Genomic DNA, 23,828 nt, shown 5'->3' on the forward strand with positions numbered 1-23,828 from the left:
CAGCATTCCCAATATAAAAAACCTAGGTTCCAGGTGTGTATTTTGTGATGCTGTAATTTGCACAGATACTGGTTTGTACAAGGAAGTTTTTTTTTTTAACTGTAATGTTTGCACTTGTTTTATATTTTGTTTACCTGTATCAAAAGGACCAATCATGAGCAAAGCAAGGACTTGTGCCCACAAGTTTTAAAGCCACGCATTTTACTAGATTTTTAGTTATCAATGACACTAAAATCACATACAGTACTTTTCTCTAAAAACTTCTTATTCCATTGATGCGTTTGTCATAATCTAAACGCATTGAAGAAGCCTACAGTGGCCTATAACTGTCTCAAAACTGTAAAAGCGCTAGTAGCAAATACATGATAAAAGTTTGTGTTTGACATATGCATTTCACTGTTTTTTGCTTGTATTTACTAGTACTTAAAAAAAGCAGAATGAAACACCTTAAGTAGTTTGACTTGTTTATCAGTAACACACGCAGGGGGGGTTTCTGAGTACCCAGAAACCCCTCCTGACAGCCTCGAGAGCAGGCATCATGTCCTTAAACCCCGCTCCCTCGTGGCAAAATGCAGCGATTTGCGGGCTAATAGCCAGGAGGCAGAGCCAATATAACACGATTCTATTAGAATTGCATATTTTGGCTCCGTCCACTTCTGATTGACCCGCGAATCACTGCATTTTACCACTAAGGGGAGGGGTCTGATAACATGGTGCCTCCCTGCCAGGTCCTGAACCCGCAGCTGTTGCAAGGTAAGTTGTGTGTAATGTATGTGTGACATATGTAGTGAGTGCATACTAGGGGTGAGCGGGTTCGGATTTCTGAAATCCGAACCCCCCCGATCCGAGGCCGATCCGAGTCAGGCTCCACTTTTCCCGCCTGACTCGGATCTGAAATCGAGGCAAAACGTCATCATCCCGCCTTCCGGGTCTCGCGGGTTTTGGATCCTATATAAGGTACCCGCGTCGGCGCCATTTTCTCACTCGGCTGTGGACAGTGAAGAGGGAGGGTGGGAGTTAGGGCTGGCTGGGCTGTGTAGTGTAGTGTAGTGTTGTAGTGTAGTGCAGTGTAGTGTTGTGCTGTGCTGCGCTGCTGTTATCCATAGGGGCTGTGTCCACTACTTCAAAGTCCATAGGGGCTGGCTGGACTGTGCTGTGCAGTCAGTTGTCCATAGGGGCTGTGTCCACTCCAAAGTCCTGTGCAGTGTCCCAGTCCTAAAGGGGTGCTGTAGTGTTGTCCAGGGGGTGCTCTATCCGCCAGGGGTGCTCTCCCCAAGTGCTAAAAAAAAAATATCTTTTCTGTGTTTGCGAATTGTGTGCACTGTGGCTGCACGTGCATCAACAAAGGAGCAGCGCCAAGCGTGCGCCTGTGTCCCATAAGTAAAGGGCCGGCTGGATTGACCGCTAAAGGGTGCTGTAACACCCAATGGGCACTCCAAACAAAATAAAAAAAAATTTTTTTTTGTGTTTGTGAATTGTGTGCGCAGTAGCCGCACGTGCATCAACAAAGTAGTGCCAAGCGTGCGCCTGTGTCCCATAAATAAAGGGCCGGCTGGATTGACCGCTAAAGGGTGCTGTAACACCCAAAGGGCACTCCAAACAAAATAAAAAAATATATTTTTTTGTGTTTGTGAATTGTGTGCGCAGTAGCCGCACGTGCATCAACAAAGTAGTGCCAAGCGTGCGCCTGTGTCCCATAAGTAAAAGGCCGGCTGGCTTGTCCGTTAAAGGGTGCTGTAACCTCCAAAGGGCACTCCAAACAAAATAAAAAAATATATATTTTTGTGTTTGTGAATTGTGTGCGCAGTAGCCGCACGTGCATCAACAAAGTAGTGCCAAGCATGCGCCTGTGTCCCATAAAAAAAGGGCCGGCTGGATTGACCGCTAAAGGGTGCTGTAACCCCCAAAGGGCACTCCAAACAAAATAAAAAACATTTTTCTGTGTTTGTGAATTGTGTGCACTGTGGCTGCACGTGCATCAACAAAGGAGCAGCGCCAAGCGTGCGCCTGTGTCCCATAAGTAAAGGGCCGGCTGGCCCATTTCTTAAAGGGTGGTGTAACCCACAAAGTGCACTACTCTCCAGCAAAAATAAAAAAATATTTTCTGCGTTTGTGTGCGCCTTAGCTGCACGTATATATCAATATAACATAAATGGAGGACCAAACTTTCTCCGATAAAAATAAAATACGGAAAGATCAAGAACCACTTCCTCCTAGTGCTGTTGCTGCTGCTGGGAGTTGTTCATCATCCCAGAGAGGAAGTAGGAACACCACTACTTTTACTAAACAATTGACCCTCCAACAGTCCCTAGCGAGGAGGATGAAGTACGACAGCAGTCATCCTGAAGCAAAATGTATAACTGAGGCCTTGACTGCTATGTTGGTGTTAGACGTGCGTCCGGTATCCGCCATTAGTGCAGTGGGATTTAGACAATTGATGGAGGTAGTGTGCCCCCGGTTCCAAATCCCATCTAGATTCCACCTGCATCCTCAAAGCAGCAGCGACAAGCGTGCGTCTGTCTGTTAAAGGGTGGTGTAACCCTCAAAGTGCACTCCACAAACAATAAAAAAAATTTTTTTTTCTGTATTTGTGAAATGTGTGGGCTGTAGCCGCACCTGCATCCTTAAAGCAGCAGCGACAAGCGTGCGTCTGTCTGTTTAAGGGTGGTGTAACCCTCAAAGTGCGCTCCACAAACAATAAAAAAATTCTTCTTTTTTTTCTGTCTTTGTGAAATGTGTGGGCTGTAGCCGCACCTGCATCCTTAAAGCAGCAGCGACAAGCGTGCGTCTGTCTGTTAAAGGGTGGTGTAACCCTCAAAGTGCGCTCCACAAACAATAAAAAAATTCTTCTTTTTTTTTCTGTCTTTGTGAAATGTGTGGGCTGTAGCCGCACCTGCATCCTTAAAGCAGCAGCGACAAGCGTGCGTCTGTCTGTTAAAGGGTGGTGTAACCCTCAAAGTGCGCTCCACAAACAATAAAAAAAATCTTCTTTTTTTTTCTGTCTTTGTGAAATGTGTGGGCTGTAGCCGCACCTGCATCCTTAAAGCAGCAGCGACAAGCGTGCGTCTGTCTGTTAAAGGGTGGTGTAACCCTCAAAGTGCGCTCCACAAACAATAAAAAAATTCTTCTTTTTTTTTCTGTCTTTGTGAAAAGTGTGGGCTGTAGCCGCACCTGCATCCTTAAAGCAGCAGCGACAAGCGTGCGTCTGTCTGTTAAAGGGTGGTGTAACCCTCAAAGTGCACTCCACAAACAATAGAAAAATTATTCTTTTTTTTTCTGTCTTTGTGAATTGTGTGGGCTGTAGCCGCACCTGCATCCTCAAAGCAGCAGTGACAAGCGTGCGTCTGTCTGTTAAAGGGTGGTGTAACCCTCAAAGTGCGCTCCACAAACAATAAAAAAATTCTTCTTTTTTTTTCTGTCTTTGTGAAATGTGTGGGCTGTAGCCGCACCTGCATCCTTAAAGCAGCAGCGACAAGCGTGCGTCTGTCTGTTAAAGGGTGGTGTAACCCTCAAAGTGCGCTCCACAAACAATAAAAAAATTCTTCTTTTTTTTTCTGTCTTTGTGAAATGTGTGGGCTGTAGCCGCACCTGCATCCTTAAAGCAGCAGCGACAAGCGTGCGTCTGTCTGTTAAAGGGTGGTGTAACCCTCAAAGTGCGCTCCACAAACAATAAAAAAATTCTTCTTTTTTTTTCTGTCTTTGTGAAAAGTGTGGGCTGTAGCCGCACCTGCATCCTTAAAGCAGCAGCGACAAGCGTGCGTCTGTCTGTTAAAGGGTGGTGTAACCCTCAAAGTGCACTCCACAAACAATAGAAAAATTATTCTTTTTTTTTCTGTCTTTGTGAATTGTGTGGGCTGTAGCCGCACCTGCATCCTCAAAGCAGCAGTGACAAGCGTGCGTCTGTCTGTTAAAGGGTGGTGTAACCCTCAAAGTGCGCTCCACAAACAATAAAAAAAAAAATTTTTTTCTCTGTCTTTGTGAATTGTGTGGGCTGTAGCCGCACCTGCATCCTCAAAGCAGCAGCGACAAGCGTGCGTCTGTCTGTTAAAGGGTGGTGTAACCCTCAAAGTGCGCTCCACAAACAATAAAAAATTCTTTTTTTTCTGTCTTTGTGAATTGTGTGCACTGTAGCTGCACGTGCATCAACAAAGGAGCAGCGCCAAGCGTGCGCCTGTGTCCCATAAGTCTGTTAAAGGGTGATGTAACCCCCAAAGTGCTCCAAAAAATAAAAAACATTTTTTGTTCTGTTTGCGACTTGTGTGCGATGTAGCCGCACATGCATCAACACAGTAGCAGCGCCAAGCGTGCGCCTGTGTCATAAGTCAAGGGCCGGTTTGGACATCTGGTCCGGACTGAAGGACGTGCCAACAATTTCTGACAAGTCTACTGTCACTGCATATGATACTGTCCTCAAAGCAGCAGCGACAAGCGTGCGTCTGTCTGTTAAAGGGTGGTGTTACCCCCAAAGTGCGCTCCAACAAAATAAAATAATCTTTTTTTCTGGGTTTGTTTGTGAAATGTATGCGCAGTAGTCGCACCTGCATCCTCAAAGCAGCAGCGACAAGCGTGCGTCTGTCTGTTAAAGGGTGGTGTAACCGTCAAAGTGCGCTCCACAAAAAATAAAAAATTCTTTTATTTTCTGTCTTTGTGAATTGTGTGGGCTGTAGCAGTACCAGCATCCTCAAAGCAGCAGCGACAAGCGTGCGTCTGTCTGTTAAAGGGTGGTGTTACCCCCAAAGTGCGCTCCAACAAAATAAAATAATCTTCTTTTTTTCTGGGTTTGTGTGTGAAATGTATGCGCAGTAGCCTCACCTGCATCCTCAAAGCAGCAGCGACAAGCGTGCGTCTGTCTGTTAAAGGGTGGTGTAACCCTCAAAGTGCGCTCCACAAAAAATAAAAAATTCTTTTTTTTCTGTCTTTGTGAATTGTGTGGGCTGTAGCCGCACCTGCATCCTCAAAGCAGCAGCGACAAGCATGCGTCTGTCTGTTAAAGGATTACATCGGTGACAGCATCCAAGTAGGCATGTCAGACAGTCCGTACCTGTACTGGCAGGAAAAAGAGGCAATTTGGAGGTCCCTGAACAAACTGGCTCTATTTTACCTGAGTTGCCCCCTTCCAGTGTGTACTCCGAAAGAGTGTTTAGTGCAGCCGGGAACCTTGTCAGCGAAAGGCGTAGGAGGTTGCTTCCACAAAATGTGGAGAAGATGATTTTCATAAAATGAATTATCAACTCTTCCAGGGAGACCAGCCTCCAGAACGTACAGAGGGACCTGTGGTTGTGGATTCCACCGGGGAAGAATTAATACTCTGTGAGGATGAGGATGTACACAACACTGAAGAGGGTGAGGAATCGGTGGATGAGGAGGATGAGGACGACATCTTGCCTCCGTAGAGCCTGTTTGTGCAGGGACAGATTAATTGCCAGCTTGTTTTGTGGGGGCCCAAACGAAACAATAATTTCAGCCACAGTCGTGTGGCAGACCCTGGCGCTGAAATGTTTGGTTTGTTAAAGTGTGCATGTCCTGTTTATACAACATAAGGGTGGTTGGGAGGGCCCAAGGACAATTCCATCTTGCACCTCTTTTTTTTTCTTTGAATCATGTACTGTTTGGGGCCTAGTTTTTCAAACTGCCATCCTGTCTGCTACTGCAGTGTCACTCCTAGATGGACCCGTGTTTGTGCCGCCCACTCGTATCTCTTAGCATAGTCATCCAGCTACCTCGGTGCAACCTTTTGGACATAAAAACACTATTGTGAGGTGTGAGGTGTTCAGAATAGACTGGAAATGAGTGGAAATTAAGGTTATTGAGGTTAATAATAGCATAGGAGCAGAAAAACACACAAATTCTGTGATTTTAGCTGTTTTTATGCTTTTTTAAAAAAAAATACAGATCCAAAACACAAAACCCAGAACCCAAAACACGGAAGGGTGGTTTTTGCAAAACCAATCCAGATCCAAAACACGAAGAAAGATCCAGATCCAAAACCAAAACACGAAAAGTGGCCGGTGCACACCCTTAGTGCATACACGTATATATGTGTATGTATGTGTGTGTACATATGTGTGTGTGTATATATATATATATATATATATATATATATGTATGTGCATGTATATAATGTGTGTGGAAACACCCCTGTAAAAATCCTGCGTTTGCCCGTTTATCTTACTACAATATGTTGCTTGTGATAATATTCCTTCAACCATGTCATCAATTTAAACAATCATGCATTTTGTTCTGTATATAGGGAACAAATGAGGGAAACTAAAATAGACAATCAGATAAAACATGACGTTGAATAGCAAGTGGTCAAAAAAGAGAAAAATCTGATATATACCATATTTGGTATTTCATGTTTTTCAAAGTAGAATGGATGACGATACATAAAAACAATTTGGAAAAAAGTTCATTTACTCTCATGTTAATCTACTACCTCCTTCTTTCTCTATGAAAAGGCAGGAAAAATGTACCATACTTCAATAGCTGGAAAGCCATATGTTATATACAGCACATACTATTGATCAGTGTAAAAGACATAAATCAACCACTTTAATAGACAACAAAGAATAACTGAATCACAATGCAATAATTTACTCTTTATGCGCGCTAGAGCCTTACATTCAGTTTTTTTTCATCAAAGTCTCATCACACAAACTTTAGATAAGAAACACATTAACTGAGCCTCTGACTCTGTAAAAAAAAGATAAGGGATGGTTATACTTTCAAAGCACCTGTACGCACAGGATTTTTAACAAGCTTTATAAACAAATCGCATACTTAACTGTTACCTACAGTTTATAGGGAAGAGCAAATTTAGATTCATTTTCAAGATTCAAAAAAATTCAAACAACAAAACAATACAGCAGATGACACGAGCACCGAATCTACAGTTAGACCAACTAATATACAAAAGGATTAGCAAAATTCTGCAACAAAGCGTTACACAGAACTGCTTACCTTCCAGGCGAAAATGTTCCTCTCCGATATCTTTACAAATATCGCCTGACGGGTCCTGCCAAAACAGGAAATTATATAATATATAAAAAGTGTGTACAATGTTTAAAATAGCAAAAACATAGGTCAGGCATAGGCAAATACTGAGAGCTCATGGCAAATGGGAAAACAAACTTATAAATATCAGAAAATGGGAAAGGCTTAAACTGGATACACACTGATAGATATATCGCCAGGGCGATATATCTATAGTGCATCGCCGGATGTGTACAGCGGATATGTCTGTGAACGACACTGCTGGTGTGTATGGGTGACAGGCTGATCGCCAGTACACATGCTGCGGGACCCGGAAATGATTGACAGCTCAACTGGGCTGTCAATCATAAAGCCCGACCATTTCAGCTGTCAAGCCCGGCACATCGGGCAGACAAATTAGTAAGTGTGTATACACTTACCAATCGTCGACCTAGTGTGCACCCAGCTTTATGTAATAATATGGTGTATATAGCATAGACATGTTCAGCGATACATAGCAACTACCCATTTGCTTGCATTATTTAACTGGTAATACCAGTAATCCGATGAAAGTTGATTGGTCATCCTGAGTTGAAGGACATCTGTGCTAATAAAACTAATCTATATATTATGTGATCTGGAACTCACCAATTTATTGGAGATATTTCAAATACTACATTCCTACACTTTTGTGTAAAATGCCACCTCAATATGACATTCATGTCAAAAAAAAATATATATGTTATTATGTATATATATAATACATTACTATATAAAACATAATAATAATAATAGTACATAATAGCAATTTGGAAAAACTGACCCATGACTAAAGGCGTTTTGAAAGTCAATGTTAGGTTTCTAAAAATGTTACTTATCTTACAACAGAGCTGACAGGCTACATCTGTCAAGAGCTATCTCCTCAGTCAAGACATGACAATTTCGTAGTAGTTCCACTGAATAGATAAATACGGGGAAAATGTAACCCAGCATTTGAAGAATTTAAATACTATGTCAGAAAAAAAACTGTCTATAAGCGTACACCCGGACTCTTAATTTTTAAAGAGTGTATAGCAAGAGCTTTGAAAGGCGTGCTTTTAAAATGCCCCTGCATTCATTTAAACTGAATTCTAGAGAAAAATACACTCATAAACATTAAACACCTATGTCCATGTTTTCCTAACACGCCCGCCCGGTAAAGGCTTGGAAAATGAGTAGTCTAACTTTCCAAGCTTCTGTAGACAGAGTGAGGGGGGGAAACGTTTATGGCGTTTTTTAAAAAAAGAAGAAAAACATCCGTCAATAATATGAACTCTTAGGGGAGGGATAAAACGTTAGCAATACAATGAGGCAAGTAAAATGTCAAAATCTGGCCCATTGTGTTAAACGTGAATTTGAATAATAGATATCATATTTGTTGAAGTTATGATGTCTGTAGACAGAAGTACATAGCAACAGATAGCGTTATTGTTATTATTTGTTCTTAGTAGATTATACGTACACACACATAATTATACTTTCACCATAGTATATACTGAATTTAAGTAAATATGCCCTTCATTTGGTAACCTGCTCAGTCACTATCTCGCAGATGTGCTGTATTATGTACCATTATGTATGAGTATTTAATCCAATCACTATACTTATGTCTTAAACTGCCTACACACACAACGATTGAGTTAATGAACGATTTTAGTAAACGATTTTCTACCTTGAAAAAATGAACTAAAATCGTTTACTAAAGTTGTTCATTTACTATGTTCATTTAAATGTAATGAACGATTTTTATGAACTACAAACGATTTTTGCATATTAACTTAATGAAAATCGTTGAGTTGTTTTAAACAGCCTTGTTTTAAAAATATTAATAAATACATTTTATTTCATTGTTGCTAGGAGTGAAGGAACTATAAGGAAATACAGTGTATTATTAGTTCAAAACTAAACATTGGAATCAGCGTAATGGTGCATACACACGGGCCGATCGACAACGATATCGTTGTACGATCTCCCGGGTGTGCTGAATGTTCGATATCGAACATCCAGCACACCATGTACCCTCCAACGATGGCCAAACGACCCGCAATCAACGATCGTGGGTCCCTATAGTAACCTGGTCGATATTGACCAGGTTGGCTTGCATGCACGGGCGATGGACGATATCATTATCGTCCATACGTGCCCGCGCATCACAGGTCGTTGGCCACGTAAAAATGCATGATACTCATATGCAGGCTCTAATGCATTAGAATAATTCCATATCCACTAATAATAACTGTATATCACTTATTTTCTGTGTCAGAACCTAATAACATCACCTCTGACAGCGTTGTATGTTCTAAGGTATCACCAAGGTTGGGTACCACATCAAGCAAAAATCTCCTATGTAGCCAAGATGAATGCAGGAAAACTTCCCTAAATGGGATCTTTCAAACTCGGGGGAAGGAAATAATTTTTATCCATAGCAGTGTAGCATAAACCTGGTTTCTATTACCATGCCAAGTTATTGTAAAAATTCTTTCCTTCTCTTTTTAACCCCTTTGCGTTTAGGAAGGGTTGCTCTGCAGACTTCTATAATCAGGCAACAGTCCTGTATGGCTCTTCCTACAAACATCAACATTACAATTTAACGGTAATTAAAAAATACTTAGGATCCAAAGAATGTTACTGTCCTAATACCAAAGCAACTCGCCTGTATCCCGCTCTCTCCCCCTGTTCTAGCGCTGCAGCCTTAAAGCCCAGACTTATAACAAACTTCCTGGCTCTAAAAGAATTTCTTAATTGGTTTAGAAGGAGGTGTGGGGGAGGGAGTTTGAAATCCAGCAGATGTATAATCTAGGAGACTAACTATAATTTGGTTCAGGCATTTTTTTCCTTTAATTTAAAAAGCATTAAAAGAAAATGATTTTAAACATTCTAACAAAGTGAGTGACCTTCATTTTAATCACACTTATGTTTATTAGTGTGGACCGTGGTCTATTATTATTGCTGTCCAAAGTGTACAAGTAGTAAGAATGGCCATATATTTCATAGATACATTTTGGTGTGATAGACCCCTAGAGGCACTATCCCTTTCTGCTGCCCAAGGAGGTACTTATACACTGTCACTCCCTCTCCTGTCCTGCCAGTCACCATGCTACCTTGTGCAGTCAGCAACCGGTTGATGGGGAGAGACAGGTTTAGGATTAGGGGGTGAGAACCACTGCCTCCCCTAGGATAGTGCAATCTGACAAGGTTCTCACCTGATGGGAAAAACCGTCAAACATGCCCTGTGGCTATGACAATACAATAATCAATACAATAAAATGAGAAATATAATGCATAATAATAAAGATGAAAAGTAAATGAATTCACAGTAAAAATCCTAATCACCTCCTCATTAAAATATACCTGTAAATCACATGGTGACAACAAGTCCACAGAGCCCTTGACCGTGTTGTGTTTAGAGCCCTGGGCACAGACATGCAAATAGCCAAGTCTTGATGTTGTACTTGCATTAGTTTAATGCAGACTGTTCCCTGGGGCAACTGTGGGTGACGTGTTAACACAACTTTACATTACAGCACTGTCTACAAACACTCAATCACCACAAAAGTGGTCAAACATCAACCTTAAGAAGGGACTAGGGTGATGTACCTCACTTGAGCAGTCGTGCACAAGAGTTATATGTAAGTGGGGTAATAAGTAATGTAATTGCTAAAGAGGCATACACACACAACGATTTTGTTACCAACGATTTTAGGAACGATTTTCTGTCAGATTATCTGTCAGATTTTTTAAAGTCTAAAGAACGATTTTTTGAACTACAAACGATTTTTGTAACTTCCCTCAATGAAAATCGTCCAGTTGGTCAGTCAGAATGAACTACAAACAGGAACGCACATTAACGATAATCGTTCATCATTATAACACAGAAACTGAATGATTTTTTTAACGATTGAACGATAACGACGTCGTTATAGTTTAATCGTTCAAAAAATCATTACGTGTATATGCACCCTAAGGTTTAAGTTGTAATAAATTTGCATGTGTCAGTCACACGCCATAAAAATGTATGAAAAGTGGTAAAGGAATATTACTTTCCCCAGGATGGCATTATGAATACTTACCTTGTGGCTTGGCAACAGAAGTTGTCTTCAGATGTACTGCATCAACACAGTACAGAAATCGGTATAAAACTCACTTTAACTGAAGCACTATTCGATCACCAAAGGCTGCTTAATACTTCGGTAGGGGGTCCTCTTTTCAAAGATGTTAGTAAATTACAGAGGTACTTCATACTGTATTACTGGGTTACGATGCAATACAGTATATTAGGTACCAGAGTGTACGAGTGCTCACTGATTGAGCCAGTAATGCTAGATGTGGTCTGTAACTAATGTATAATAATTATGCTCAAAGCAAGACACCGTTTTGCCACAGCCCATCAGTCTGTATTGCATATATAAGCTGCACTAATTGTGGAAGTGACTGATTGCTGTTGAAGTGAACAGGAAAAGTGCACCAATGGTCTGGATAATGATGGCAATATGATATCCAACTAGGCCCACCTTAACCAGAAAAGTATATTAGTAATGAAGTAAAACAAGTAGTGATTGACGGAGTTTAACCAAAGTCAGGGAGTGATTCAGAAATGGCTGGATGTAGAATAACTGGAGCAAGCACTCGATGTTCTACATCTCCGCATGCGTCCGAGACGAGATGAGTCCCAATGGTTACTGCCAGGGGGCGCAGTACAGAATTGCATGTAGATCCATGCAATGTCATTATGCATTCATGGGTAGTGTCGGGGGGTCGGATGTTTGGGTGTCGGGTGTGTCGGCGTCAGGAACCGCGTCGAAATACACAGCTCCGCTGACACCGGCAGCCATATTCTGTCAGACATTCTGAGCAATCATTAAGTTGCTCAGGAGTCCGATGGTGTGGTCGATGTCCGACCGATAGTGTAACTTATTGTGCACCAGCTGCGACTCTAATCTGCTGTGGTGCACAATAAGTCACACAATCGAAAGTTGCAGCCACTACTGCAAATTTATGCTAATGCCACAGCCGATGCGCTATCTACAGGTGTCTCTGTAGATAGCACATCGGCTGTGGCAATAGCATAAATTTGCAGTAGCGGCTGCAACTTTCCGTCGACCTTTTAATCAGTCACTCAGCTAGCCAGTGGTGAAATATATTAAGTAGGACTAGGGAACAGAGGAGCTGAAGAGGAAGTGTGACTTCGGTCACTGCAGTGTGCGGGCTGTGGAATAGCCACAAACACTCCATGCCGCCTGCAGCTATGGATGGTTGATAGAAATGGAAGGTGCTGCAGACACAAACTTTTGTACAGCATAAATCTGTGCACCTGACACAAGATAGACTGATGTAACACCAGCAGAATAAAAAAATAAATAAAGGGAAGTTTAGAAATTTACAATCGTACAGAATATTCATATATCTAAGTGGGCAACTGCTGGATGGTTTTAATGCCATTTATGGCATGCTTTGCATATTGGGCAATTAGCGCACACAAATCAACATACATAGCCAACTAAGTAATCTTATTAACGCTTACACAAAATATGATATTTTCCCTTATAGCAATATGAATACTGTAACATAGGCCCGTATTCAATTTGAGGCGAAAAGCCGCTTTCGCCTGTTTTTGTCGGAAACTTTTTGCAGATGACGTCATTTCGCTAGGCGGAAAAGTATCGCCTTATTCAATTTGAAAGATTTTCCATAGCAGGCGGAAAAAAAGTGCAGAATTGGGGTTTTGGGGTGCAACATTGCGGGAACCCCCGTGCAGCCTTCAGACAGTCCCCCAAAGGTAAACTGTGTCAAAAAAAATAAAAAACACTTAAGGACACCCCAAAAAAAATCACTTTGAATTTGGGGGCGAAAAAATAAAATGTTGAGGGACAAAGTTAAAAACTAGTGAACTTGACTCTGGTAGGGTCCCCAAGTATGCCCCAGGTGTTTTTTTCATTGCAGGGGTTTGTGGCAGGTGGATTTTTCACGTTTTTTAAACTTAGCTTTAGCAACTTTAAAATATGCTGGCCCCCATTTTTAAGTACCCCAAATTTGCTGGGATAAGTTATTTTTTGCAAAAAAAGCTCCAGAATACTATTCTGCATCACGTATAGAAAAACGCTGTTTAGCAGCTATTGAGCCCCTTTAAAAACACCAAATACCTTCAGCAAGCCAAATCAGGAGGTACCATCTTTTGGAGAATGTCAGGCTGATTTCCCCAAATCTGACAGTACTTTCCACTTGTTTAAGTTTCGCCGGGTCCCATTTTCGCCTACTTTCAAATTGAATACAGGGATAAGCGGGCACGCGCGCAATACTTTTCCGCCTGCGAAACACGCAATGTAGGCGAAAAGTCCGGGAGGCGAAAAAGTATTGCGGGTCCGCTCAAATTGAATACGGCTTATAGTATGGATTTAATTATTAATGAAGTACTGGTTTAATTATTATCAACATGTTATAAGTTAGAGAAAGCTGTTTATATGCACAGCATGCCTACAAATCTTAAAAAAAAAAAAAAAGAGACCATTTCCCTTCTTAAATGAAACAGTCTTGAAGATTAAAGTATTTTGTGTTTAGTAACCAATTAGTAATCTGTAACTAATTAAATTCTTCAACACTGATCATCTGCCCGGGATTGATGTCTTTTCAAACATCTGCGGCAATCACATTAAAAAATCAGGTGTGAAATCTCAATGTTCGTTAATCTGCACAACCTTACCCATTAAAATAAACATTAAAGGGACCACAAACCCCTTAACTCTCAAGTGATTGTGAAAATAATTCAATGGGAACTCATAACACAACACTTCAATGGGTTTGCGCAGAAAGCCAGCTTTTGTTTTTCTCCCTTTCAGCCAAATAAAGTGACTCCTAGGGATTTTATTTGTAACAGGATTGGTATTATACGCCATAGGAAGTCTTAATACAAAATCTGTTCAGTACACTCATTTAGCTGGGGTAAAAATACAAGGGCCTTGTAGAGTCTGTGTACAGCAAACGGTCTTTGATTCGATTCCACTAGATAGCGGCCCGATAAAGCATGTGTGCCACATTATTAACCTACAGAGCGCCAACATTTTTGCGGCACTTAACAAAAAATGTTTACTCATTGACACCAATCTCTGTCCCAGTGGAGTATAGGGAGAGACTCATTAGCCACCCTATAATAATGAGGGCTGTCCGAACAGCAGTGGCAGAATGTACCTAGGGGCTGTGTGGCTGCAGCCCCCCCCCCCAGTAAAATCTGCCATGTCAGTGAGCCAGTTGCAGTCCATGATGCACATGACAGGAAGCCCTAGGGGGGAGGTGTCTCCTCCCCCTGAGACTGCCAGTCCGGGCTGTGTTTAGCACCCCGAGAAGCCGCCCTACCTTTCAGGCAGATCTACACGGCTTCTAGGGGCTGCAGTCAATGCAGTACCTAGAAGCTGGTGTTATGCGCATGCACGGTCCCGACACCTGGAATTTCCATTGCGCAGGCGCCGAGACCCGGATGGCTAGACCAGTACAATGATAGCCCCCCTCAGGTAAGAGGGAATGAGCCGCAGCTGCCGAAAAAGATAACCACGCTTGTTTTTTTTCACACCCCATAGATGTATGAGCAAAAATAAGAGTTGTTTTCCATCCTGTAATTACCCACAATGTGCATAACCTCATACTTAAGTGTATCTGCCCTCCCATGCTCCATCAGACTTTCATCCAGCCTCCCAGCCTTCAAACATGCCCTTAACCACTTAACTGATTTTTTTTAAAAGGTCATCAAAAATTGTAGATTTTAGAAATGTAATTAATTTAAGAACATATATTTAAAAATTAATTTGTGTATCTTATATATCAAGGGATTGACTAGCAACCAGCAACTCTCCAGAATGCCCCTTGCATCTGAGGTGCTAATTCAGAGGGGAGTTTTAAGAGAGGGGAGGGCCTGTGTGCAGACTCTGATTCAGCTTCAGATGGAATAGCTAAGCTGCCGGCAAGCAAACACACAGTCAGATTTTTCTTCAGATCTGAACAATAACGATTTTAAAAATCGTTCAATCGTTCATATCTGAAAGAAAAATCTGACATGTGGGCAACAATGAACGATGAACGATGCGCGTTCCCGTTTGTCAGATAATGATATCTGACATCTGATGTGTTTGCAGTCAGTTTTTGATGATTTCCATTCATTATAATACAGTAAAAAATCGTTCAATCGTCCAGTCGTTCATCTAACATATCTGACCATGTGTATGCACCTTTAGTTATTCCGTCTGTGCAGATATGGTAATGCAGCAGGAGGCTGCAATAAGTATCCGAGCTGCGTTGTCCAATGCAGCATCGGATACTCTGCGGACCATCGGCCGGCTAAGGTGACCCACGGGGTCACGCAGCCGGCCGTCGCAGCTGCGAGGAAGAGCCCAGGAAATCTCCATCAGCTGACGCAAAATGGGTCAGCTGATGCTGAATTAGGCCCTTAGATTTTGGGTTGGTGCTAGAATCTACTGCGCATGCGCAGATCTCCGGAAAATGTCGCCTGCCCCTTATTCTCGGGGACATGTCTACTACGTATGCGCGAGTCACCGGGAAAGTGGCCGCCGCAATTTTTTGCTGCTCTGCAGCATTGTCCTGGCGCTGCATAGCAGCACTCCGGAGACTTCGGAGAGATAAATATAACTATATATAGATGCAGAGTGTGAGGTGTGGGCCGCCCTGGACCTTTGTCCACTGCACACCCTGCACCCATTATAGATACGTCATTGCTAATTCAGCATGTGATATTGACGGTCACAGACTGCTACATCACAACGTGGACTGGATGAGCAGGAAGAAATCCCTTTTGCACATGTGCAGAACAGATTTTCTCTTTAAACGCTGGGGGACGTGAAGGAGAAAGCCCATCTGGCTGCGGACACTGCCCATGCCAATGCGCCAGTTAAGTGGTTTAAACCTTTCATTCTAGCTTGTGATCCCTCCTCTAAACTCTGCAGTTTCTTCTCACCTCTACTCTGTCCTCTTCTCCCTATTGTATCCACCCATATCCCCTATACAGATGTGTCCTTACACATCTTGCTGCAGTCGTGCTTAGCCCCTCTTGGCGTGCCAGCTCCCGTGAGACTCTGCTAGCACCGGTCATCTTTTTTCCTAAAAAGTAGCATGGTTCCTGGCTGCTCACGCCAGGCAAGTTGTGCTGCATGGCGAATTGTGGCTAGATGTATGAGGACACATCTGTAGATTGTAAACTCAAGCAAATTGTACTTTGTCATTTTGTATCTAAGTGAAATTGATTTCTTGTTTGTATTAATCAGTAATTATGGTAACTTGTCTGTTTTTATTCCCCTTTACAAATAAATTATAATAAATCACGATCATCACCTGCTCACACAATAGCATTCATCTACCAGTATGTTTTAGGACTCTAGAGCAAAAACAGACAAACACGGGGTGAAGGTACGAATGTCGGACATATATATATTATATATATATATATGTATATATATATATATATATATATATATATATATAGAGCCCTGGTCAGGAAAAAAGCCCATGGTCCAAGTGTTGTAAGGCAGCAATGCTAACCACTGTGTCACACATCTCCTAAAACATTGGATAAGAAAGGGTTTCCAAGTATACAGACTTATAAAGAAACATTTGGGTATGGTGTAAGCAGGGCCGGGGCAACTATGAAGCAGCTGCCTAGAGCGCTGGCCACTCCTCTACCTACCACAAGAATGAAGGATGTCTCTGAAGTAGACATCCTTCATCTACATGATGCTAGTGGCAATTGTGGTCTTTACCAGAGGCAGTCTCTGCTTTCCCCTGCTCTCTGGGCTAGCTTCATAGGCTGTGCTGCCACGGTTACGCAGCCAGGCTGGCAGCTCCTGTCCCCTGGCCTCACTCCCAGCCTGGCAAAGAGTAGCCCGCACCCTAGATAAGACAGAGATGATCTGGCTGGTGCTGGAAGCCGCTGCATGCTGAGAGTCAGTGGCTGGGGCCGTCACTACCTACATAGCAGCCAGCAGCTGTATAACATCTTTACCCTTACAATGGTACACAGTACCACCCATAGGGGGGACATAGGGGACACATTCCACAGGCACAGCCTGACAAGTACCTGGATGGGACTACTGATGACCAGGGTCAAATTTGCCTAGGTGGCAAGCCTCGGAACTCCCCTTGTCCCCGCCACCGCACTCTCACCTGTCAGTAAGATCACATGTGGTAGGGTCAGCATCAGTGGTGGCCGCCCTTATGTGTGTGTGAGCGCTGACAGGATTAGTGTGTTTGTGGTGGCAGAGGGGTTAATAGGTGCTGGCAGGATGAGTGTGTGTATGGGGGGATTAATGCGTGCTGACAGTGTGAGTGTGTGGGTGGTGTAATGAGTGCTGGCAGGGTGAGTGTGTGGATTAATGAGTGCTGGCAATGCGTGTGTGTGTGTTAATGAATGCTGGCAGTGTGTGTGCGTAGGTTAATGAGTTCTGGCAGGGTGAGTGTGTATTGTGGAGTGGTTATTAGGGCACAGATGTGTCGCATAAATACGTATGTATTGGGGCACAGATGTGTGTATAAGGAATTGTGGGCACAGGTGTATGGCATATAAAGAATTTGGGGCACAAATGTGCGGCATAAATTTGTATTGGGGCACTTATGTGTAGCATAATGCATTGGGAGCACAGCTGTGTGGCATATAAAGAATTTGAGGGACTGATGTATGGCGTAATGTATTAGGGGCACATCTGTGTGGCATATCTATGAATTGGAGGCACAGCTGTGTGGTATATGTATTGGGGAAATTGTGTGGCACATCTATGAATTGGAGGCACAGCTGTGTGGTATATGTATTGGGGAAATGGTGTGGCATATCTATGAATTGGAGGCACAGCTGTGTGGTATATGTATTGGGGAAATTGTGTGGCACATCTATGAATTGGAGGCACAGCTGTGTGGTATATGTATTGGGGAAATGGTGTGGCATATCTATGAATTGGAGGCACAGCTGTGTAGCATACAATACATATAGGGAACAGCTGTGTGGTATATTATGTATTAGGGCAAAAATATGTGGCATATTATGTATTGGAGGCATTGATGTGCAGCATAATTATGAATTTGTGTGGCATATAGTGATTTTTTGGCACAGATGTGTCGCAGTTTATGAATCGGGGCAGTGTTATGAGGCACCTTCCTTATGGCACACTTCCGCTATTTTAATTAAATGCAGCCCTTACACCTCTGCAATGTGCTACGTCACACTAAAACACACCGTCTTACATTATTTTTCAGCTGGTATAATATTTTTGGTAATGTTTCTTTGTATTTAAAAATGGTGGTTGAAATGCAGTAAATTGCAATTACCCACAGTACAATCAAAGTCATAAAAACAAAGCGGAATCAGAAAGTAATTAGATTCCTAACAAAATGCACCATTTCTCAGAGCTCAGACGGCTCTCAGGTCTAGAGACTGCTCAGATGAAGTCCTAGAGAAGCCACAAGTAAGAGTTTTTTATTCAGATTTACATAATGTGTAAAATTCAAATCTTCGCAGTATACACTTAGATTATAGCAAGGTTTCGTAATTTATTATAAGTTTACTATTCTAAAATTAATGAGAGGATTCTACGAAAGTGCCAAACTAATGTTTACAATGAGACGGCTCCTCCAGATCACCAAGCGTGCTTTTACATTTGATGAGAACTTTCCTGCTGTGACAAATCATGATAGAAAAAGTAGAACTGTACATTTAAAGACAATAAATATATTATACCCCCTTCTTCAATTCCTCCCTCCTGTTCCACATTCCTTTGTCCTCCCACTCTCTTCCTTTCCCATCCTCCTCCATACTGGCATCTGTGTTTGTAATCAGCAGGGCAGCAGTTAGCCAGGCAGATGAAAGAAAGAATTGTCTTAGGCTTCCAAAATTGCTGGATAGGCTACTCCGCTGATCAAAGGAAGAAGGCACTTCTGTTTGCTTTGTGTTTCCCTTAATAAAGCCCCATTAAGTGATCACCACACATCTTATAAACACAACTTCAATTCAGCAACTGCACAAAGAGGTTTTCACAGTTTTAATGTTGTCCCTAAATGTCTGCAAACTACCTCACAGTACCTCCCCCTGATTATCCATAGCATGTCAAATAAGTAATATGATTTACAAAGTTTTCTTTTGTTTTTGTTTTTTTGACATGGACCTATGTATTATAAAACTGCTATAAAGTCTGATATGTAAAATGAAGAAAGAAAATGAATACTAAAAAAGTAGGAGTTTTGCCAATTGGATAACTGCTCTAGCCTCCAAACTATATTCTTGCAGCTGGTAGAATAAATTATCTACAGAAAACTCCAGGTTATACTCCTGGGCTCCTAAACGGTAGTGCACGTCAAGATGCATGAGAACTCTCCCCCTGGCCTAATCGTCCAGTGTGTACGGACTATCTGCATGCTCCCGTGGTCGCATGCAATATCGTCCAGTTGGCTGTGCTGCACGGCCAAACGGACGATATTGTATGCGACGCCATGTCAGGTAATGAAGGACGGAATGAGGGATTGAGAGAAAATATAATATGGAAGAAGCATAACAGATGGCACACATGGACTAATGTAAACTAATACTTATATACATATATAATATACGCACACACTTGGATAATAAGTACACATGAGGGAAACTGGTAGCTGCTTGCATTTAGTAGACCACTTGAATAACACTGCTTCATTATGATTAATTCAATCCAAACAAAAGACGTTTGGGGCAAACGCTATGATAGACAAAAAAGGCAACAACAGATGGACAGATACAAAGATGAGAATGGCTGGAGAATTTGAGTCCATGAAATGAACATTCGGATGATGCGCTTATTATACATTTTTACATGGGACGAACATTGTCTGAAGAGAAGCAACAGAAGTGTTCTGTAGTACTAATGTGGTAGGTCCATATGGGAAATATTGTATGTGGGAACAGGTGTGAGAGCAGTTTCCGTAAGTAATCTGTAGACTCTAGACTTGTGTAGGGAAAGGGCTTTCAAGTAAACTTCAAATAGGGACCTTCTGCCAAGTCCAAGTAAACACATACAACTCATCATGAGCTTACTATAAATACAATATAACATTCAAAAATAAAGATGTATGAGAAATACTTTGAATTCATTATACTTTTTTGATCATTGACATGTTATGTTATGTCATGTAAGTGAGATCTGAAATGATGCAATAACTTCAACCACAAACTAAACATAATACACAAGAGATATAACAAAGACTTAAGCTGTATTTTTTCTCTGTTACAGAACTACAACTTTCAGAATTCTGGCAGCTGTTAGTCTGTCACTGTAAGCGATTACTAAAATAAAGCATAGGTACATATAACATAAAGAAAAACATTTCCTTCTTATTTAGACGAAAAAGACTTTGTAACTAAAATATGTAAAAAAAAAAAATTTCATAGGATGGAATTTAGAATTCAATACGCAGCTTCTAACTTGGGAGGAAATAATCATATGCACAAAGGGTCAATATTGAGCAATAAATACACGTTAGGCCTTACACTCACTTATGCTAATTACATGCGTTGATAAACATTATTATTATAAAAGTTGATTTACAAGGTGTCGCAGTGCTTCACAGCATCTGACATATTCTGGGAAGGATCACTATTGGTACATTATGTGGGGAATTGCATCCAATCAGCTACAAGAGCATTACTGCATACTTGACTACGCTCTTGGAATTTGTGGGAGGCTCCCGATTTTTATGGCAGCTTCCCGCACCCCCGAAAGTGTAGACAGATCTTGCGCATCCTGCTCACTTCCTAGTGAAGTGGGCAGGATGGGGAGATTTTCCTAGGAATTCACGGGTCCGTTGGGAGGGGACAGGGCTAAATTGATGCGAAACGTGTAATTTATGCCCGCCCCCTCCTCGCGGACCTGTGAATAGCGGTCTTTTCAGTAGTGAGGTCCAGCCTCCGACCTCCACTGCGGGAAAGGAGCCCTGCGCCCGGAGGAGGCGGAACTGGTTCCATCTCCAAATAGAAGTGACGGAACGCAGTTCCGCCCCATTCCGGGCCACTTTAACCCCTGCCCACAGAGCCCTGTGTGTTGGTACTACTCGCACATCCCTAGCCACGGCCCTGTTCACGACTGTGCTGTTGCTGTAGGTTCACAGTATCAGACCCTACATTTGATCAATGCAGGCCATGAATATGCAGAAATTACATGTTGGTGATGTGGCACCCTGTGACAGTACTGTACCATGTTGAATGTCCCTGAGCTCTTCAGAACGACCCATTCTGCTCACCATCTGAGGAGGGTACAAGCAGAAATTTGTGCTCCCGTGGCTAAACGCATCCGAATGGAGCAACAATAGAATTGCATCACCTGGCGCTCATTACACCAGAGCCGCTATAAAAACAATTTAATCACCCCCACTGAGTTTTTAGGTGACAGCAACTATTGTATTTCATATACATATATATATATATATAGTGTTCACTCTAGCTCCGGCGGCAGACAGGGCGCCGGAGCTAGAGAGGGCACTTCCATGCGTGCGCATAAAGAGCGCGCGCTCCCGAAAAGGGGACGTGGTCATTGAAAAGGGGGCGTGTCTAAAAGACGCGTCCCCTTTTCATCACTCTTGGGGGCGTGCCCGGCATTTACGGACACGCCGGGCAGCCCCCCAAGCGCTGCCGACATGGAGAATAGACCGTGTCACCGCACATTTCCCCACCCGCGAGACACTGGGACCCGCGGGTGAAGACGGCACCCGCAGGCTGTGAGGGCAGGGAGCTTTTTGCACCCTGCCCCACTAAAACAGCCTAGCGGGAACGCTATATATATATATATATATATATATATATATATAGTTTTACTGATAAAGACTCATCATTGATTTAAAATCCGTGGAGTGCTGCCGTTTGGATCTTTTAGCACCCCGGTGGCTACATTAATTACAGAGAGTGCCGGTCCCGATATCCACTGTATATATATATATATATATATATATATATATACATAGAGAGAGAGATATGATATGATATATATATATATATATATATATTCAGATATATCCGCATGTAACTGTTTGAAGTGGGCTAGTTTGGAGCCAACCTGAATCAGAGAAGGAGAATGTAAACAATACACCAGTAAGAATAGACAACGGCAATCAAATTAGCATCAACATACTGTATAGGTTTTAATTGTGCCTCTGTATCAACTCTATACAACCTAAATAGAGGGTATAGAAGAGCATTGTGGTAATCATGAAGAAAGACACATAGGGGTCAATTATATTAGCTGCGAATTGTGAGTAGCGAGTTTGTTTCTTGAAACTCGCAGACTTTGCACTAACACGCGCTCCCGAGAACTCTCTGGGTTCGGTATGATGGCCGGTGGTTCAAATCCCGACAGCGGCTGACCGGCAGGGGTGAAATTCCTGATCGTCCAAGGTAAGTATTTCCTATTCTACCCCATAACCCTCCCTTAGGGATGCCTAACCCTAGCCTTCCCCCCAAGTGCCTAACCCTAATCCCCCCTCTAACCACCTAACCTCCCCCCCGTGGGTGCCTAACCCTACCCCCCCTTCCCCTAACCAAACCCTAACATCCGGGGGGGAGGGGTACCTAACCCTAATTCCCCCACGGGAGCCCTAACCTTCGATCGGTAAGCCGGGGGTGTCGGGCTCCCGGCGTAGTTAAAATGACAGGCGTCGGGATGTCGACGCCTGTCATTTAACCCTTGCCGGAATTAGACAGTCGGGAAGCCGGCAGTCGGGATTCCGTCCATTGGCTTCCCAACTCTCCAATCCAATTAAAAATGCCTAATTACGGTACTCGCAGCGGAGGGGGTGCAAATTGACTGCCAAATGAGATGTGAGAGAAGTGCATAAAAAGTGGGGACACCATCCTGGACTCCCTAAAATGATAATTTAATTAGCAGGACCGTATAGAAGGCTGTTTTTGCGAATTAGCAAGGTACTGTAGGTTTTTAAATGGTGTCAAATGGCTGATTTGTGCTTTTTTTATGCAAAAAATAATTAAAAAAAAAACAACTTTTTTTGTTTAATCTGAAACAAATTACGAAAAATGTAAAAAAAAAGTAGGAAAAAAAGGTGATATTGGGGTACTTCGAGGGCACCTTAAAAAATAATATTAAAAAAATGTAAAAAACAAACAAACAAATATTTTGAAATAAAAAATATTGAAATAAAATTTTGGGTGCCTAAACTAATGAAAAAGTTGATTTGGGATTAATTTGAGGACTTTTTTTTACCACCCAAAATGACGAGCAATTATTGAACTAATTGGAAACTTCCAATTGCCTAATTAGTCATTAGGGGGGTGTCCAATGGGTTCAGCACAGTGTCCTGACATTTTAACCTTTAAATAAAGATTTTCCTTTCCATCTCTCACCCTCAGGGAGGTGTGAATGGAAAAATGCAAATTCAGTCTCACTGGTTCAGTGCAAGTTGCTAATTGGATTGCAAAATGAATTTGCTGTGCGAATTCGAAGAGAAAATAGCAACTCGCACCACGCAATTCGCACCTAATAAGATTGACCCCATAAAAGTGATGAATGTGAAACTCAGTTATATCAGAAGTTACATTAATGCTGCCCATCCACTAGGCGATTAAACCTAGCGATGGAGTGATAACGACGGTCGTTATCGCTCCATCGCTTGGTAATCGCCCGCCAATCGGGCAGTAAAAGGTTAAAAACGACCAGTGATGCGCGCGCCCGCTGGTCGTTTCTCACATCAATCATCGCCCGAACATGACGGTCAACCTGACGACCATGTTCGGGGATGATTGATCTGCATACACTGAACGTTCAGTGTATGCACTTCACCCCGCGGGAGACGATGGCGTC

The 23,828-nt window shown here is 42.4% G+C and overlaps 1 protein-coding gene across 3 annotated transcripts in view; it reads right to left on the reverse strand.

Annotated features, from left to right (window-relative positions):
* The window catches only part of NKD1 (NKD inhibitor of Wnt signaling pathway 1), a 106,185-nt gene that overhangs the window by 48,517 nt on the left and 33,840 nt on the right, over positions 1-23,828 (reverse strand). For all 3 annotated transcript variants that reach the window (XM_088471957.1, XM_088471958.1, XM_088471956.1), the window contains one exon: positions 6,961-7,015. In XM_088471957.1, coding sequence (XP_088328083.1) covers positions 6,961-7,015 — 55 coding nt within the window. The remainder of the gene's footprint in view (positions 1-6,960; positions 7,016-23,828) is intronic.

The sequence above is a fragment of the Taudactylus pleione genome, unplaced genomic scaffold (assembly GCF_031769625.1).
Source record: "Taudactylus pleione unplaced genomic scaffold, aTauple2 ptg000117l, whole genome shotgun sequence".
NCBI lineage: Eukaryota > Metazoa > Chordata > Amphibia > Anura > Myobatrachidae > Taudactylus > Taudactylus pleione.